General features: G+C 34.7%; 1 protein-coding gene across 8 annotated transcripts in view; it reads left to right on the top strand.

The window, feature by feature from the left end:
• PTPN4 (protein tyrosine phosphatase non-receptor type 4) overlaps window positions 1–19395 on the top strand; it is a 188049-nt gene that overhangs the window by 152092 nt on the left and 16562 nt on the right. For all 8 annotated transcript variants that reach the window (XM_039872656.1, XM_039872652.1, XM_039872651.1 and 5 more), the window contains 4 exons: window positions 3290–3373; window positions 3467–3523; window positions 14855–15011; window positions 18585–18751. In XM_039872656.1, coding sequence (XP_039728590.1) covers window positions 3290–3373; window positions 3467–3523; window positions 14855–15011; window positions 18585–18751 — 465 coding nt within the window. The remainder of the gene's footprint in view (window positions 1–3289; window positions 3374–3466; window positions 3524–14854; window positions 15012–18584; window positions 18752–19395) is intronic.

Here is a 19395-nt window from a genome sequence, read left to right as displayed (position 1 = left end):
TGTTTTATCTATAAATTATATTACTGTACTTTCTCCTTTTCATCATTTGCTCATGAGTTATGCCACAATGTAATCTAATTATGGAATTTTCTTTCATGATCATTTATAAAATGTTCATTGCTCTAGAAGTTAATTCTTAACAAATTAATGTTGATTTTAATCTTGCAAAACACATTTTTACAACAAATGCTAATAATCCATTAAATACCATTAACTTTTTATATAATTCACTGAGTGTGGAGACTTTATCATTTTCATCTACCATTTAAAATTGAGTTCAGGTCCTTGGAGTATGTGATCACTCTCTGTTCTACAAAATATACATATGAATTATATTGGTACTTTTGCCTTGGAGAACATGCTTTTACAACAATAAATAGTAAATTGTTAGAATCCCCTGATTTACGAATTTTTATTGCTTTCTCAGATGGATGTAAATAAATCAAGTGAGATTGTCAATAAATTATAAAAATACACTGTGTTCATGAAGAAGTATAAGGACAGACAAAATATGGCTATGTTTCGAGAAACTTAAAAAAAGACATCAGGGAATAAAATAAGACGCAGAGAATGGAGACTCCCAGGGGTTATTGTCTGTACCAGAAGTTTCTGATGGCCATTGCACATATAGACTTATCATACTTTCACCTATAGCCCTCCCACATTATCTAAAGTTGAAAGACAGACATTATTCTTCCACACTATTGCTTCACCACCATAGACACATCAAAAAGAGCAGAATCCTTACCAAAAATGGTAATTTTAGTGCTAACTGTGGTGATTTTTTTTTTTATCATTTATTCATTTATTAGTTCATATATATTGAGGTCTTTCTATCTGCCAAGGTACTTAGTGGGTAGTGGAAATACAGAGGCAAGACATGACCCCTGCTGTTAAATAATCTACAGTCCAGTTTATTTTTCATTCGTGCAAAAATTACTTATCAGGCACATGCCATGCATTATTATAGGCTTTGGGGATATAATGGAATAAAATAGAAAGAAAAAACAAAAAAACCTCTGCCTTCAAGGAATCTATTTTCTGGAGATAAGGGTGAGACAAATAGTAAACAAGGTAAATAATTTAAATATATAGCATATTAGATAGTATAAATGTTAGGGAGAAATATGAAGCAGAAAGAGACTAAGGAATTTCAAAGGTAGAGTCTTATACTTTTAGATAGTATGAGCCAGGGATGAACTTAGTGATAAACCATGTAGGTAAGCTGATGGAAATAGCAAGTACAAAGATATGACTGATAAGTTCAAGGAACACCAAGGGAGTCATTGTGGCTAAAGTAAAATAAACAAATGAGGAAGAGACAGGTACATGAGAGAGCCAGATCCTAAAAGCCTTGTTTTATAAAGATTTTGTTTTTTAACCCTGAGTGAACTAGGAAGCAAATGGACATACATATCTGAAGAGAGAAGTAATGTGATGTCAATTAAATTTTAACGTTATCATTCTGGCTTGTTGTATCGAAAATACACTGAAAGCAGGGTAGCAAAAATAGTTGTTATGAGGTATTGAAGTATTCCAAGCAAGCTTTGGTGATTTTTACCATGTGGTGGCTACAGAAGGAATAAGACATGACTATATTCTGGGTATATTTTAGAGTACAGCTAATGTAATATGCTGGTAGATTGGATGCAGAGTAGTAGAGAAAGAGGAATCAAGGTTAACAGCATGGTTTTTGCCCTGAACAATTAGAAGAATGAAGTTGCCATTTACTGAGATGTGAAAGGCTGAAGGTAGAGCATTTACGGATAGTTATCGAGAGCTCATTTTGAGACATGTTAAGTTTGAGATATTTATTAGAAATCCATTTAGATATTGGATTCTGGAATTGAAGGGAGAAGTCCAAGCTAGAGTTATGATATTGAGAGCTTATGGCATATAGACAGTATTTAAAAACATGAGAGAGTAAGAAATCACTAAGGAAGTGTGGTATGTATAGGTATCTAAATAAGAGATTCTAGAAATGAGTCTGTGGTCCTCCAAATTGTAAACATGAGGAGGATGAAAGAAGCCAGCAAAGGAAACTGAGAAGATGTAGGCAGAAAGGTAGTCAACTGGCTGATGAGAAGAAAGCCATGGAGAGTGTAACCAACTTTGTCAAATGCTACTGAAAAGATGGGGACTGATCATTGAACACTGGAGCACTGTGAAAATCTCTTGTAACCTTAATTGGAACAGTTTTGGTGGAATGTTGGGGATGAAAACCCAACTCTAGGAGGATGGGATTAGAGGAAATAAAGACAGTAAATGTGGACAACTCTTTCAAGAAGTTTGGCAGCAAGAGGTAGGAGTGAAATGGGGCAGTAGCTGGATGGGGAAGTGGAATCCAGAGAGAATTGTTTTTGTTTTGTTTTGTTTTTTTAATGGGAGAAATAAGAGTATTTCCCAGAGGATCAGGAAAATGGATAATGCAGAAGAGTAGAGAATTGCTGTAGCAATATTCTTGAGTATGGAAGAGGGGGTGGGATCTAGAGCAAACAAGTATGAAGACAATTTAAAGGCGATATAAGTTCTATACTTAGAACTGATTATAGGGAATTCAAAAATGCTTAAAAATAACTAACACTGCTCTGGAGTCAAGAAAATACTTCCCAGAAATGATCATCTCTGACCTGTGTCTTGAAGGATAAGTTAGCCAGATACTTACCCTCAAAGAGCAGGCATAAAACATGGTAAGTGAAAGAAGCCAGTAACAAATTATCATATATTGTATGATTTCATAAATGTGAAATGTTCAGAATAGTCAAATCTATAGAGACGGAAAATAGGTTAGTGATCGAATAGGACTTAGGGAATGGGGGCATGACTACCAATGGATACAGGGTTTCTTTTGGAGGTGATGAAAATGTTCTAAACTTAAATAGTAGTGATGTCTGTGACTATAGTAAAAATTATTGAATTATACACTTTGAGTGAAGTGTATAGCATGTGAATTATATCTCAGTAGAACTGTTTTTAGAAAGCAGCTACATGCAAAACTTTGAGCCACATTCTAAGGATATTGTGATTAATGAATTAAAATTAATTGATAAAGCTCTTGTTCCATGCACTTACAAACTAGCATGGAGTGACAAAAACCTGAGAGAATGTATCTAGTTGGGGACTGCAGGTTATTAGTGAAAATTTACTTTTCCTAATTAACATTTTAATTTATTTTTGATTCTTTATGTACTATAGATAACAACATACAAGAAAAGCATTCTTCATGTATATGTGAAGGATAAATTATAAATGAAGAAAATTACAAGTTATTTATTTTTGTCTTTTTAAGCCTAATGGTGGTATTCCACATGATAATCTTGTTCTAATCAGAATGAAACCTGATGAAAATGGGAGATTTGGATTCAATGTGAAGGTAATCTGAAATTTATATTATACTCAGTTTTTAAATTAAGATGTTTCTGTTTTGCTAATTTATGACTAATAGTTGATTTGCTCTGTTTTTAAGGGAGGATATGATCAGAAGATGCCTGTGATCGTGTCCCGAGTAGCACCAGGAACACCTGTGAGTTTTCTAAATCTTGCATGTAAATCTTATTTTCAAGAATAGGTACTTATTTTATTTTTATTAGTCTAAGTAAAGGGGAATAAAATGATTTCTTTCAATTTGTTAAGTATCATATGTTGTTGGCTGAATACCTTAAATTGCTGGGAAGTTAGTTTTTATTTATTCCCTGTATATGAGTTTTTAAACTCCTTGCTTTTACAAAGAAGTTATTTATGACTTTCAGTGCTTCTAAAGTGTTAATAGATTCTATCATAGTAAGCCCATTAACACAGCAAAATGTAGACAGAAGTATATTTTTCATTTGTTTTGCTATTTTGTTTGCTTGTTTTTTTCATTTAGAATTGTTTGCCTACATTCTATTTGCCTACTTTATGTTTTAAAATTTTACTTTAGATAGAAATAGTACTAGTGATTTTTTTTTCCCTACAAGGATAATTTCTAAACTTTTTATTATGAACATTGTAAACAAACAGAGAGAAAACATTTTAGGTACCCCTTATGATGAATCCCCTGTACCCATCATTCAGCTTCAGCACTCATGAACTTCATGCTCATCATAAGGACAATTCTTGATTAATTATGGGTACATTATCTTTATGCTCTTATATGTAGCAAATCTCACTTTCAAATTTACATTTATGTTATTGCTTTCTTTACCTAAATGGTCTCCGGGGGCTCTTTAGTCAGCACCCTTTATCATTTAACTATCTCCCTGCCCTAGGGAAGGTATGAACTAACAACCTGAGAGGAGGCCAATCATGCCTTTTCGGGTGCTTTGTAGCAACCTCAAAGTTGGTTTGAAGATCGCAATCAAGATTGTTTATAGATATCATGATATATTGTTTCGGTTCCAGTTTTTAAGGACTTTGTTGGTTGCAAATTACAGGGTACTTATTCATGAAATACCTTAGTTTAAGCATAAATACAAAGTTTATCATAGAATTATAGCGTATCTCACAAAACCCAAGGATTGCAGTCAGTCCTCTAGAAAGAATTTTAAAAATCATCAGTCACTCTCTTTTTTCATCTCTAGTTCTTTTTATGTGACTGTTCCATTCTTCTATCTCAGTACAAACCAATTTGTACACTAAGCCTTATACTCAAGGCACTGCAATAAAATAGTCTAAATAAAAACAGTGTATTTAATAGCAGCTTCCAGTCAAGTCCTGTAACATCACCACCACTACACACACATCCTACCTCCAAATATGATTATGACTCCTAAACCTCTACTAAATAGAAATTGGATAGCTACCACTCCCACTCCTCACCCATATGGTCGGTTACGATTGCTAGTAACTTACAGATTTACGTATTACTAGCTTGGCAACCCAGAGTGAATAAACCTGTCCAAATTACAGAGTCCTGGGAAGTAAACCAATTATAGGTTCAGGCTAGATCAGATGTCTTCTTTTAAACAAATCTTATAGTCAGAGGGGACAGGACAGGAATAGGATGCATAAAACGACACTTTACTATGCATATGAAAGATGAGGACAAAGATGAGGGAAATAGTCCAAAATTACTTATTTAGTATATATTTAATAGGAAATATGTGTGTGCCTGGAACTGCAAATGAGGAGATGAAAGATTGCTAAATTCTCTTCTATCAAGTAGAAAGCTAGATAATGTCTAAAATAGAAAAATAAAAACAAAATGGGGATGTTATGTAGAGATACTGAGGTAAATACAAAAGATAGCTAAAATGTTGAAAGAAGTTGCCTCTAGAGAGAGGGAAATAGTAGTGAAGAGCATAAGAAATGGTTTCTTAAAACTCTTACAGACCTAGTCAGTTCTTTAAACTGTGTGATATATAACTTTGCTAAAAACAAAAATTTTACCTAAAACTTTTTTTAATCAAATATATATCTTTTGATCTAACAATTTCATTTTTAGGAATGGCCTCTAATGAAATATTTGTACTAGGGAACAAAAGGTACACTAGAGGAGATTTGTTGTACTATTGTTTATAACAGTTAAAAATCGGGGTGAGGGGAATGAAAATGTACATCATTAGAGTTTGCGAAATAAATTATACGTTGCTATGCAGCTATTGAAATGATGGATGATGTAGCTCTATATTAGTATGGAAATATATTCATAAGATGACATTAAAGAAAGTACATATTACAATTCCACATATATGTTTGACCCAGTTTTTTAAAATTTGAGTTATATACATTAAAAAGCCTTGGAATCATGTTAAAATGTTAACAGTGTTCCATCTAGGTAGTGGAATTACTGGCATTTATTACTTCTGTATTCCTTTTTTAATTGTCTGAATTATGACAATGAGTATATATTAGCTCTTATAATTAGAAAAGATAATAAATCTTTTTGTTACGCTAGTTGTAGTAGTCAGTGAATGATACAAAAGCAATATTGATTTTTCTGAGCAGTCAGTGTGGATAGTTTTCAATTAAGTCAAGGATGTTTAAGAAACATTCTGTAGACAGGCTCATTTCTACACAGAATTCTATGACTCTATATTTTCTTTTTAGGGTATAAAAATTATTGGTAATTTTTTCCTTTCTGCCACATAGAACTGTGTTCCAAAAATATCGACTAAATTTAGAACAAATTAAAACAATAGAAATTTTTCATTTTTATATTATCTTCCTAATTTAGAAAACATCACAGTCTTCCTGTTGGAAACCTCATTTTAAGTGATTGGAGAGAAAGGACAGGGTGTTAAATATTTTATTGTCTTTTTTTTATATTGGATGCCTTCTGAAATGGATAAAATAATTCCCAATTAAAGTCATGTTTTTGTTCCTATCTGCTCATCTTTGAGCTAATAGCTGTTGCTCCAACAAAATTCATTTTAATATACAATTTATCTAGACTTTCCAGATCATAGCGAAATACAAATAAAGAATTATAAATATACCTGGCAAAAGTAAATTAATCATTAGAGAATTCCCTTCATTGACAATGGCTAAAATAAAGTCTGCATGTTTTAGCATATTGGTTAATATACTCCCCTGTTAGCCTCAGTCTCTGAACTGGAAATATCAGTGGATGTATGCAGGATACAATTAAAGATTCGTAATTATCTTCTCCATAACATATAGAGCACCTCTTCTTTTCCACCAACTACTAGGTGAGAGGATAACTCTTTGCAATGACCACTACATTTCTCCCAATACCATTAATCTCCCAATTCACTACTCTTCAGGTACCTCAAAGACATTTACAAAAACTTGGAACCAAATTGATACACAAAAACATCACCCTGCTAGTACACAGAGAGAGTATATGAATGTTATCTGCTCCACTACAAGTAGAGAAAGAAGCAACTAAAGAGAATCGTCATTACCTTAAATTTTAATTCTCCAGATTTTAACAGTTTGCATAATGGTCTCATTATTGTCTTCACAGCTCTGTGAAATAATTAGAGCAGATATCAGCTTCATTTTCAGAGTGTCAGGTGTCTAAGATCACACATTTCATAAGCAGTAGAGGAAGAACATGGCTCTGAGACCTGTGTTCTTTCCACTAATGATAATACCATGTTGGATTTTATTGGCTTTGTGTTATAGTGCATTTGAGTCGTCATGCTTTCATTTCTTCAAGCTTTTGCCACAGGAAGTTCCTTTAGTTTTTTTCCTGTAAGATCCAACCCTATCATTTCCTTCTCTGTCTGACCTATAATCCTTGAAACTTGATTCTTATACATCTCATTGCTGTCTTCTTGGACCATGCTGTCCATCTTTCTATTTCTCTCTTTAATTACTTGTTTGTTTGCTTAATAAAATACAGGTAGTCCTCACTTTTTGCCCAGTAGTGCAGGACTGTAAAAATGACCATTCAAAAATGACCAAACTGCAAAGTCACCTTGATAATCAATGGAGGAAATTACGATTGTTTCCATAATTTAAATTTATCAAAATGTTAACATCTCTCTTGCTTTCTCTTATAAGTGTATAGAGAAATTAAAAAATAGTAAAACTAATACTGATTTAGTATCCCGTAAGTCTAAACATTAGAAACATTGAGAATTTAAGTGTTTTATTTCTTCGTGAAAACTTATCACAAGTAGTTCGAACAGTGCTTGTGTCCTTCTCATTGTATAACTTAAAATACCGAGTGAGCATTCTTTCTTGCCATAGCAAATTGTCATAATCTTTTCTAAGTTTGAATCCACTTCCAGCGATTTGTACTCTGCATTTTCATTGTTGTGAAATATCTCCAAGAATTCCTTTAATGAGAAGTTTTTTGCCAGCATCACTTCCTCATGGACATCTTCATCCTTTTGATTACAGCGACTTTCATCATTTATGTTAAGTTCACCTTCACTAAATCCCTTTTGCTGTGTATCGAGTCTCTCAAAACAGTAGTAGGGTACATTTCCATCATCAACTATTTCTTTTATAACTCCATTTACATTCAGTTTGAATATCACTTCCAGCAATATCAGTTTTTGTTTCTTTGCTGCATTTTTAATTTTTTTGGACAATTCCCTCTTTATATTATCCATTTTTATGGGAGGTTATCATTGGGAGACAAGGAAACAACACAAGTGCATACTTTGCTGTCTCTACATGAACTGAATAATAGATGCACAGCGACAAATCACCAACAGACTTTGAAAGAAATGATGTGATTGATCACTGATCATGATTGTTTGTCCATTATTTATGTGGTGACTTTTGGACTGATGAACTAGCATCAAAGTTTGTACTTTATGCAATTATTCTCAATTAATATATCACAATAACTGAAATTTGTACCATGTTGTTGGGAGAAGGATGTTATTTAGCAAGATTGTGGTAACTGAAATTTGTACATATCTCGACAGTGCAAAGCAAGAGCTGACTGTATCGAGGCACCTCAGGATTACTTGTCTTACCTGTATGTCTAAGCATATAATAGAGCATCAGGGGAAAAGTGGTTGAATGAAGAAGGAAAACAATGTAGTATCTTCGTGGGAAAGCTATATGTCTACTTCTCTTTTTTTTAATAGATGGATAAATGAATAAGTGCTTTTTTTAAATTAAGTTTATTGGGGTAACATTGGTTAATATAGTTATATAATTTTCAGGTGTACATTATAATTTGACATCTATATATTCTATTGTGTAATTACCCCCCAAAGTCCAGTTTCCTTCAGCTAACATGTATTTGATCCCCTTACACCTATATATTTGACCCTCCTCTCCCACCCCTTACCCTCTGGTAACTACTAGTCCATTGTCCATGTCCCTGAGTCTCTGTTTCTTTGTCCTGTTCATTTGTTGCGTTTAGGTTTATATCCCACATATAAGTAATATCATGTGATTTTCAACTTTTTCTGTCTAGCTTATCTCGCTTAGAACGATTGTCTCAAGGTCCATCCAGGTTGTTGCAAATGGTAGTATTTTATCTCTTCTTGTGGCTGAGTAATATTCCATTGTATATATGTACCACAGCTTCTTTAGCCAATCATCTATCGTAGGACAATTTGGTTGTTTCCATGTCCTGGCCGCTGTGAATAGTGCTGCTATGAACATCAGTGTGCAAATATCTTTTCGGATATGAGTTTTCAAGTCTTTGGGGTAAATACCCAGTAGAGGGATTGCTGGATCATATGGTAGATCAATTTTTAGTTTTTTGAGGAACCTCCGTACTGTTTTCCGTAGTGGCTGTACCAATTTGCAGCCCCACCAGCAGTGGATGAGGGTTCCTTTTTCTCCGCATCCTCTCCAACATCTGTTATTACTTGTTCTGTTGATTATATCATTCTAACAGGTGTGAGATGGTATCTCATTGTGGTTTTGATTTGTATTTCCCTAATAGCTAGCGAAGTTGAGCTCTTTTCATATGTTTGTTGGCCGTTTGTATGTCCTCTGGGGAGAAGTGTATGTTCAGGTCCTCTGCCCATTTTTTGATTGAATTGTTTGTTTTTTGTTGTTACTGAGTTATATGAGTTCTTTGTATATTTTGGATATTAGGTCTTTATCAGAGGCATTGCTTGCAAATATATTTTTCCATTCAGATCATTGTCTCTTTACCTTGTTGACGATTTCTTTTGCTGAGCAGCAGCTTTTTTAGTTTGATGTAGTCCCCTTCAATTATTTTTGCTTTTATTTCCCTTGCCTTTGAGGTCAAATTCATAAAATCCTCTTTAAGTCCAAGGTAGTTGAGTTTAGTTCCTATGTTTTCTTCTATGCATTTTATTGTTTCAGGTCTTATATTCAGGTCCTTAATCCATTTTGAGTTCATTTTGGTGTGTGGTGATAGACAGAAGTCTAGTTTCATTCTTTTGCCAGTGGCTTTCCAATTTTCCCAGCACCATTTATTAAAGAGGCTTTCCTTTCTCCACTGTATGTTTTTGGCTCTTGTTGAAAATTATTTGTCCATGTAAATATAGGTTTACTTCTGGACTCTCGATTCTGTTCCACTGGTCTATGTGTCTGTTTTCCTGCCAATACCATGCCATTTTGATTACTGTCGATTTGTAGTATAATTTGAAGTCGAGTAGAGTGATGCCTTCAGCCTCATTCTTTTTTTCTCAGAATGGCTTCGGCACTTCGGGGTCTTTTGTGCTTCCATACAAATCTTGATTTTTTGTTCTATTTCTTTAAAAAATGCCAATGGAATTTTGATGGGGATTGCATTAAATCTGTATAATGCTTTAGGTAATATGGTCATTTTAACTATGTTGATTCTTCCAATCCAAGAACATGGAATATCTTTCCATTTCTTTGTGTCTTCTTCGATTTCTTTTAATAGGGTCTTGTTTTCATATAGGTCCTTCACATGTTTTGTCAAATTTATTCTTAGGTATTTTATTCTTTTTGTTGCAATTGCAAAAGGAATTATTTTTTCCACTTCTCTTTCTGACACTTCATTATTAGATAAGTATAGGAATGCTATGGATTTTCGAACATTGATTTTGTATCCAAAATTACTATATTTGCTTATTGTTTCTAGTAGTGTTCTTGTGGAGTCTTTAGGATTTTCTATGTAGAGAATCATGTCATCCGCAAATAGTGACAGTTTGACTTCTTTGTTTCCTATTTAGATGCCTTTTATATCTTTCTCTTGTCTGATTGCACTTGCTAGGACCTCCAATGTTATATTGAATAACAGTAGTGATAGTGGACACCCTTGCCTTGTTCCTGATCTTAGAGGAAAGGTTTTTAGTTTTTCACCATTAGGTGTAATGTTGGCTGAGAGTTTGTCATAGATGGTCTTTTTTATATTAAGGTACTTTCCTTCTATACCAATTTTGTGAAGTGTTTTGATCATAAATGGATGCTGTATCTTGTTGAAGGCTTTTTCTGCATCTATTGATATGATCATATGATTCTTATTTTTTAATTTGTTTATGTGGTGTAGCACATTAATCGATTTGCATATGTCGAACCATCCTTGTGCCCCTGGGATAAAGCCCACGTGATTGTAGTATATAATCTTTTTAATATGTTGCTGTATTCAGTTTGCTAGTATCTTATTTAGGATTTTTGCATGTGTGTTCATGAGAGATATTGGTCTGTAATTTTCTTTCTTTGTGTTACCTTTACCAGGTTTTGATATGAGGGTAATATTGGCCTCATAAAATGAGTTAGGAAGTAGTGCCTCCTCTTCGATTTTTTGGAAGAATTTGAGGAGAATAGGTATTAAATCTTCTTTGAATGTTTGGTAGAATTCACTGGTGACACCATCTGGTCCTGGACTTTTACTTTTTTATGATTGTTGCAATTTCCATACTGCTGATGGGTCTATTTAGATCTTCTTGATTCAATCTAGGAAGATTGTATTTTTCTAAGTACTGATCCATTTCTTCTAGGTTATTAAATTTGGTGTTATATAATTTTTCATAGTATTCTTGCACGATTCTTTGTATTTCTGCGATGTTTGTTGTAATTTCTCCTCTTTCATTCCTGATTTTGTTTATTTGTGCCCTTTCTTTTTTTTATTTAATAGTCTAGCCAGGGGTTTGTCAACTTTATTCACCTTCTCAAAGAACCAGATCTTTGTTGTATTTATGTTTTCTATTATTTTTTCTGTTTTCAATTTCATTTATTTCTGCTCTAATTTTGATTATTTCTTTCCTTCTGCTGACTTTAGGCTTCATTTGTTCTTCCTTTTCTCATTTTTTAAGATGAAGCGTTAGGTTGTTTATTTGGGCTCGTTCTTGTTTTTTGAGATAGGCCTGTAATGATATGAACTTTCCTCTCATGATCGCTTTTCCATGTCCTGAAAGTTTTGATATGTTGTACTATCATTATCATTCGTTTCTATGTATCTCTTGATCTCTCTTTTTATTTCTTCCCTGACTCAGTTATTCTTCAGTAACATGTTGTTTAATCTCCATGTATTTGTGGTTCCTCCTGATTTCTTTTTGCAGTTGATCTCCAGTTTCAAAGCATTATGATCAGAGAATATAGTTGGAATGATTTCAACCCTCTTACATTTGTTGAAGCTATCTCTGGGTCCCTGTATGTAGTCAGTCCTTGAGAATATTCCATGTGCACTAGAGAAGAATTTATAAGCAGCTGTTTAGGGATGGTAGGCTCTGTAAATGTCAGTTATGTCCAGTTGGTCTAATGTGTCATTTAAGGATGTTATTTCCTTATTGACTTTCTGTTTGGATGATCTGTCCATATCCGACAGTGGGGTATTTAAGTCCCCTACTACAATAGTGTTTTGGTGTGTTTCTTCCTTTTGTTCTGTTAGTAATTGCTTTATATATTTCGGGGCTCCCTGATTGGGAGCATAGATTAATAAGTGTTATGTTTTCTTGGTGCATGATTCCCTTTATCATTATGAAGTGTCCCTCAGTATCTTTCTTTACTTTTTTTATTTTGAAGTCTATTTCATCTAATACTAGTACCGCTACCCTCGCTTTTCTCTGATTGCCATTTGCTTGAAATATCATTTTCCATCCTTTCACTTTGAGTCTATATTTGTCTTTGGAGCTGAGATGTGTCTCCTGGAGGCAGCATATGGTTGGATTTTGTTTTTGATCCATTCTGCAACTCTGTGCCTTTTTATTGGTGAGTTCAGTTCATTTACATTTAGGGTGATTATTGAAATGAGGTCTTCTTATAGCCAATTTATATTCTGCTTTCTGGTAGCTCGTTGTTTCCATTGCTTCCTTGTCCTTGTGCTTCTGTTTTGTTTTGTTTTGTTTTTATTTTGGTTGGCTTTTGTGGGTTTTCCCTCTGGTTCTCCTTGTTTTATGTTATATATTTCAGTTCTGAGTCTTTGGCGTGTGGGTTACCATTATGAAAAGGATAGTTTTATATATATATATAGTTGTCCATTTTCTTCTGCACGTGCCTTGTCTCCTCTCCTCTTTGTGAATTTGGATCTTTGAATCCTCCCCTTTTCAGTATTTGTTATCTCAATTTGTCCCTATGTGTGTTGAACTTTCATTACTATCATGCTATAGCAATTCTGTTATTAGTTAAGCTTATAATGCCCTGTTCTTAGTAAAGATTGTACTTCTCTGCTTCTATTTGCCTGATATTCACTTTTACTCCTAATTATGTTTTTTGTAGGTTTTTTTTGTTTGTTTGTTTGTTTTGTCATTTTGTTTTAGGTGCGCTGACTCCTTTCTGTATTTCCTGTAGTGCAGGCCTTGTAGTGGAGAATTCTCTCAATTTTTGTATGTCTGGAAAGGTCTTAATTTCTCCTTCATATCTAAAGGAGAGCTTAGCTGGATACACTTTCTAGGTTGGTAGTCCTTTCACTTAATAGTTTAAATATTTGATTCCATTCTTTTCTGGCTTGTAACGTCTATGCTGAGAAGTCCAATGATAATCTAATGGGTTTTCCTTTATAAATTACCATTTTCTTCTCCCTGGCTGCCCTGATAATTCTATCTTTGTTGTTGATTTTTGATAACTTTAATACAATGTATCTTAGGGAAGGCCTTTTTGGGTTGAGATAATTGGGTATTCTGTTGGCTTCTTAAATTCCAAGCTCCAGCTCATTCCTGAGATTTGGGAAATTCTCATCAACTCTTTGTTTGAAAATGCTTTCTAGTCCCTGCTCCTTTTCCTCACCTCCGATAATGCCCATTCTTATGTTTCCTCAGCTAGTTCTTGTATTTCTCTTTCATTCTTTTTCATTCTTTGGTTTCTCTCTTCTTCTTTGTGGTTCATTTCTAGATTTTTGTCTTCGATATCACTGATCCTCTCCTCCATTTGGTCGACTCTGTTTCTCAAGCTTGCCATTTTGTTTTTCAACTGTTGCAGTGTGTTTTTTATCTTCAGAATATCTATTCTGTTCTTCTTGAAGGTTTTGATCTCCTGGCCCTGCTCATCTAGTTGTGTTTTCAATTCTTGAAATTGTTGATATGACTCATTTCGGTTTTCACTGAGTTTTTTCAGAAGTACCATCCTGAATTCTCTGTCATTTAAGTAGCATATTTTTATGTCTGTAAGCTTACTTTCTGGATATTTTTCTCTTTCTTTCTGAGATGCCTTGTCACCTTGGTTGTTCATGGTGTTTAAAGGACTATTTTTACTCCTGGGCATTAATGGAAGTGTATTCTGTTGTTTTTCCAGAAAGAAGATTTATTCTATAAAGGTCTCTCTTTAGTCTGCTGCAAAAATTTGCTTTTCTTTTTGTTCCCAGTAGGTGATGTCTAAGCCTCTTGGATCCTTGCTTTTTATAAAGCCTAAATAATGTCTTTTTTAATTTTCTTGTAGATATTTAATCACACTTGCTATTCTCAGTTTCAGTCCCTATCATTGTTAGCAACTGTTTTGGTAGCATTTGCTCAGATTCCCCTGGGGCTCTGTGGTGACCGCTGTCTGAGGGTATGGGGGGCGGGGCCCTCTGGATTGGGAGTTGGGGGCTGTGTGGCTTAGCCTCAGTTTTGCAGCCGCGGCCGGTAGAAGTCAACTGTTTGTTTCTCTGTGGTCCCGTTCTGCCTCTCTGCTTTCTGCCCTGCTTCTGGCTGTGTGGAAAAGTCCCAGCACTTCCAAGCAGTGCTGTTCAGGGAAGTCGCTGCATCTTCACCCCTCCCCTTCCTCGTGCTAAGAGCTCCATAAGCTGTGAGAGGCACTTTCTTTATTTCTCCCAGTCCACTGCCCGACACTTGGGGTTCTGACCTGTGGTAGTTCTTATGCGCAGATCTCACACTCAGATATGCTGGTGTGCAGTTTGGCTGTTTTTTGTTCAGTTTTAGATGTTCAGCTTATTGTTGTTTCAAGGGAAGAGATATGAGGACGTCTCTCACTCCGCCATGTTTTCCCAGAATCTCAAATAGGTGCTTTTTATATGTAGTTTTTTAGTTTTTCTGCAATTGAGTTTGTAAAAATAAATTTTTGTGCTTTCCTTTTAGAATGCCATGTATAAATCTGAAACCTCATTTGCATTACATTACAGGCTGACCTCTGTGTCCCTCGATTGAATGAAGGGGACCAAGTTGTACTGATCAATGGTCGGGACATTGCAGAACATACCCATGATCAGGTTGTCCTGTTTATTAAAGCTAGCTGCGAAAGACATTCTGGGGAACTTGTACTTCTAGTTCGACCTAATGGTAAGTACTCTATGCAGCACTGGATATTTTTCATAATTTGTTAGTATTTATTACTAGACATGGCAGTCAGAGTAGGCTTTTTAAAACGGAAGTCCTGTCATGTCAGTTTCCTACTCAAAGCACAGCGACTTCCATTCACATTTGGAGTAAAATCTGAATTCCTGACCTCCGTGCCTACCATTCAGCCTTGCTCACTCTCCTCTATTCTGTGCTGGTTTTCTTGCTGTTCCCTCTGCCTAAAACACTCTTATTGATTTTTGTATGATTTATACTCTCATTTGCTTTAGGTCTCTGCTCAAATGTCACCCCCAGAAAGTCCTTCTTTCCTGACTACCAAAGCTGAAATGGCTTCTCTCTTCCCCCATTTGCTCTAGCAGTAGTAATAGGTACTCAATAAATAGTTAAATGAATGAGTAAATTTTGAACTCTGTTCCACTTTTAGAGAACTCTATAACAAGCTGTAGTTAAAACATTTTTTGGAAATCCTGCCTTTATTTTCATTATGATAATGCCCAGTAAACCTAATCATATCATCTCCTGCTCTGGACAGCAGACTAGTTAATTCATAGACAAGAGGCTCAGGCTTGGAGAAACCTTAATACCGTAAGCACTGGATCCTTTGCTGACTACTGGAGTTTCTCTACAATAGTCTCAAGAACATCCCACCTATGTGGAACACTCATGGCTCTTGAAGCAGTTCATTCCCTCTTTGGATAGGTTGAACTATTAATTGAGTTAAAAATCCAACTTCCTTCAGTCCTATTATTCCTAATTCTGTCACTTTGTGGTACATACAATAAACTTAATGCAGAATAAGTTTAATCCCTCTGCCTTCAGTTTTTTGACAGTAACTGATTTTACCAGAAACCCTCCCCCTTTCTCCAGTTTAAGAGCCAGTGTTCCACATAGCATTGTTTCAAGTTCTGTCAATATTCTCAGTCTCTTCTGTGAAAAAAAAAAAAAAAAAAAAAATGCTTGTAGATACATTCTTCTAGATTTTTCTAAATAGTTTACTGTTCATCATAGTTTTAGCCACAACAGTAATTATTGGTTAATGCCATGTTACCAGTTGTTGAACAGTACCATAGGGAAGTAAAATACAATTAGAACTCTATCTCCCATCACATCCAACCGTGTAAAATTTTACAAGAAAAAAAACCACAAAACTTATTTTGCCTATTGGGTACAATAGGCATTTTTATTTTATCTTCTCTACTTCATATTTTTCAGTTTTCATGGTCTAAAATTCGCTTTCTAGGAAAATTCAAAGGACTTCAACAGAACATTCTATTTTGACTTTTCAAGGAACTCATTCAGTTAGACTTGATATTTGGGTGATTCATTATTAGGCATTTTACGTCACATAAAGCAACTTAAATTTTTTACTAAGAATAATATTCTCTCTATTTTCTATTTTTTTCTTTATAACAGATACTAAAGAACTTAACAATAATAACAATAATAGCTAATATTTTTTAAATGCTTCCTATGCACCTGGACTCTTTCACATATTCTCATTTAATCTTTATAGCCATCCATTGAGATAAATGAATTATCCCCAATTTATGGTTGAAGACATTTTGGCACCAAGACATTCAGCTCACAAATTCATGACTAGTACAGACCCAGAATATGAACAAAAGTCCATATATTTGAAAAGTCATGAAATTCCAAATAACCTAATATACACTTTAAATTAGGAGAAGAACCCTCCTAGTGCTTACTTCTTGACAAAAGAGCTTTCTAATTTTAGTCTCAAAATCTGGACTAGGACCTGTATTCACTTTCAGTGTGCGTTTATCATGTCCATCTTTATTTAAAGTAACATGCAACGTGTCCTGAAATAATGTTTCATTCAATGTCGCTTTGTTTTAATGTTGATGAGAACAAAGAAAATGATTCCCATTCTGGGCCATTGTCTGTATGAAGTTTGCACATTCTGCTTTTCTCTCCTTGAGTGTTTTCTGGGGACTCCTATTTCTTCCCACATCCCACAGACGTTCACATGAGATGGATTGGCATGTCTGCATTGTCCCAGTCTGAGTGAGTGTGGGTGTGTGAGCATGCCTTGAGCTGGAAGGGTGTCCTGTCCAGGGTGGGTTCCCCCCTTGTGCTCTTAGCTGCCAGGACAGGCTCTGGCCACCCTCGACCATGAACTGGAATAAGCAGATTGGAAAATAATTATCTTACTTGTTTTTATTTATCTTTATTAAATGTATGTCTAGCTCACATGTATTTCAGCGTTTAATATTAGAAGTATTTTGAATCTTTATTTAGAAGTTTGATGATGTTTTTGTGACCAGAAATATGTTGTAGGAACTTAACTCTAGTTTATATCATTTAGCCTATGGTAAAATCAGTTCCAATATATGTTGTTTTGCTTAAAGTCTCAGTTTCTAAGAACCTATCAACAACATTAACTGAGGACTTTCTGTATAATCAAAATTTTAAATTATGTTTGTTGAAAATATTAGAAAAACAAAAAAGTTGTTTTTCTGATCTTTTCCCCTTTAAATCTTATTTCTTCTTAGACAAAATGCATTCATACCATGTTGTCTTTTTGTTCTTCATTTCAGAAATTTATTTTCAAAAGCACATACATATCTGAGCAGGAACTAAACATCTTAGACAAGGGCACAAGAGACCCCTAGCTTCGCTCCATCCTTTAGAGGGCTGTATTCTGGCTCTCCTTCAACTTTGCCAACCTCTCACCACCATGGGGATTAGGATCTAGCAGGAGCAAGGAGGCGTGCCAAGTCATCACCCATGACCTCCCTTTCCTTTTTAGACCACTTTTTTCAGCCCTCAGTTTTCTGTCCGAATAGCTCTGAGTCCACTCCTGGGCCTCTGTGGCCATTTTCTTCAGGTCCATTCTCCCAAAGTGGCTCACATGATGTATGTACCCCTAGGCCAGCCGGGTGGCTAAGAGAAAGCAGTTTGCAGAGGTGTGTAGAACAAGCTTACATATGGACGGGGATGTTCATGCATGTGTTCATACCCCATGTTTAGGTGGAGCTGAGGGTGGGGAAGAAAAATTAAGGGTGGGCTTTAGGCCAGATTCTAGGGTCTGGCTCTCTTTAAAGTACTGTGACCCTGAATTTTGGCCTAGATTCTCATTTGAAATCTGACCTCCCAGGTTGTTTCGTAGATATGCCAAAGAAAGAGGATAAAACATTTTGCCTAGCACTTTGTTCAGTTTATTTGTAACCTTTCATACCTAGGTATATGGTATATAAGTCTCTATTTGTACTCTTGCCCTAGGTCCCACAAATTAAGGTCAAGTCTGTTCAGAGATGCTTCTTGGCAGCTTCTCTTTTTCTTAATATCTCTCCAAGTTATAGACATTTTTGGCAGTATGGCCAAGAATACTTTTTTTCTCCAAAGGTATAGTAGAGTTCTTCAACTCCACAATCACTTTTCATCCCTACAACGTGGCACCAGACTCAGATCTGATGAATTGTGAACATATAAATTATTTTTCCTGACACATAATTGAGGAATATATATGGTAAATTCCTTTCATCAATTAAGATTTCTCTCTGTCTTTTTTTGTATTTTTTGTTGTTGTCTTAGCTGTATATGATGTAGTGGAAGAAAAGCTAGAAAATGAGCCAGACTTCCAGTACATTCCTGAAAAAGCCCCACTAGATAGTGTCCATCAGGATGACCATTCCTTGCGGGAGTCGATGATTCAGCTAGCTGAGGGCCTTATCACTGGAACAGTCTTGACACAATTTGATGTAAGTAATATTGTATGGTTTCTTAATTGCCTTATCTATCAGTTATAATTTACAAATTAAAATGGTATTGAAATATATTTGACATAAAAAGAGTTCTATAATATAAAGTTGTTTAAATTGCTCCCAAAATAACAAGCTATGGTTACATAGATATCTATTGAAAAGAGAGGAATAAAGAGATTTTATACCTATGTCATCAAACTAAATTCTTTTCTGTAATTAAATAGCTGTTTTTACGAAAGCTGGCGGATGAAGATAGGCTATTGTAGACTTAAAAATATTGAATTAAAGGAAAATAACTTTTGTACTTTGTCATATTTAATACATCTCTAATTTTTGTCAGTGTAGTTGACCATCATTAATATTTATTGCTCTAAAATATATGTTATAGATAAGTGACTATAAAACATTTGTGACTAAAAAACATTTAGAGTATGTCAGTTTTTCTTTTAAAAATTTCTTGGTTCATACCCTATAAATATCTGCAAGCTAAATGAAAGCTAAATGTCCTCTGCAGATTTGCTATTCAGACTTAAAGTACTATTTTGCTGCAACCAAAATTGTTTTCACTTGTTTTACCATTCTTCAAAATCTGATACATAGTTCATGTAAGAAATGGTGTAGAATTCAGCTCTGCAAATCTG

The sequence above is a fragment of the Pteropus medius genome, unplaced genomic scaffold (genome assembly GCF_902729225.1).
Source record: "Pteropus medius unplaced genomic scaffold, Ma_sr-lr_union100, whole genome shotgun sequence".
Taxonomy (NCBI): Eukaryota; Metazoa; Chordata; class Mammalia; order Chiroptera; family Pteropodidae; genus Pteropus; species Pteropus medius.
Note: the sequence above shows the minus strand (reverse complement) of the source record. Positions and strands in the feature narration are given on the sequence as shown.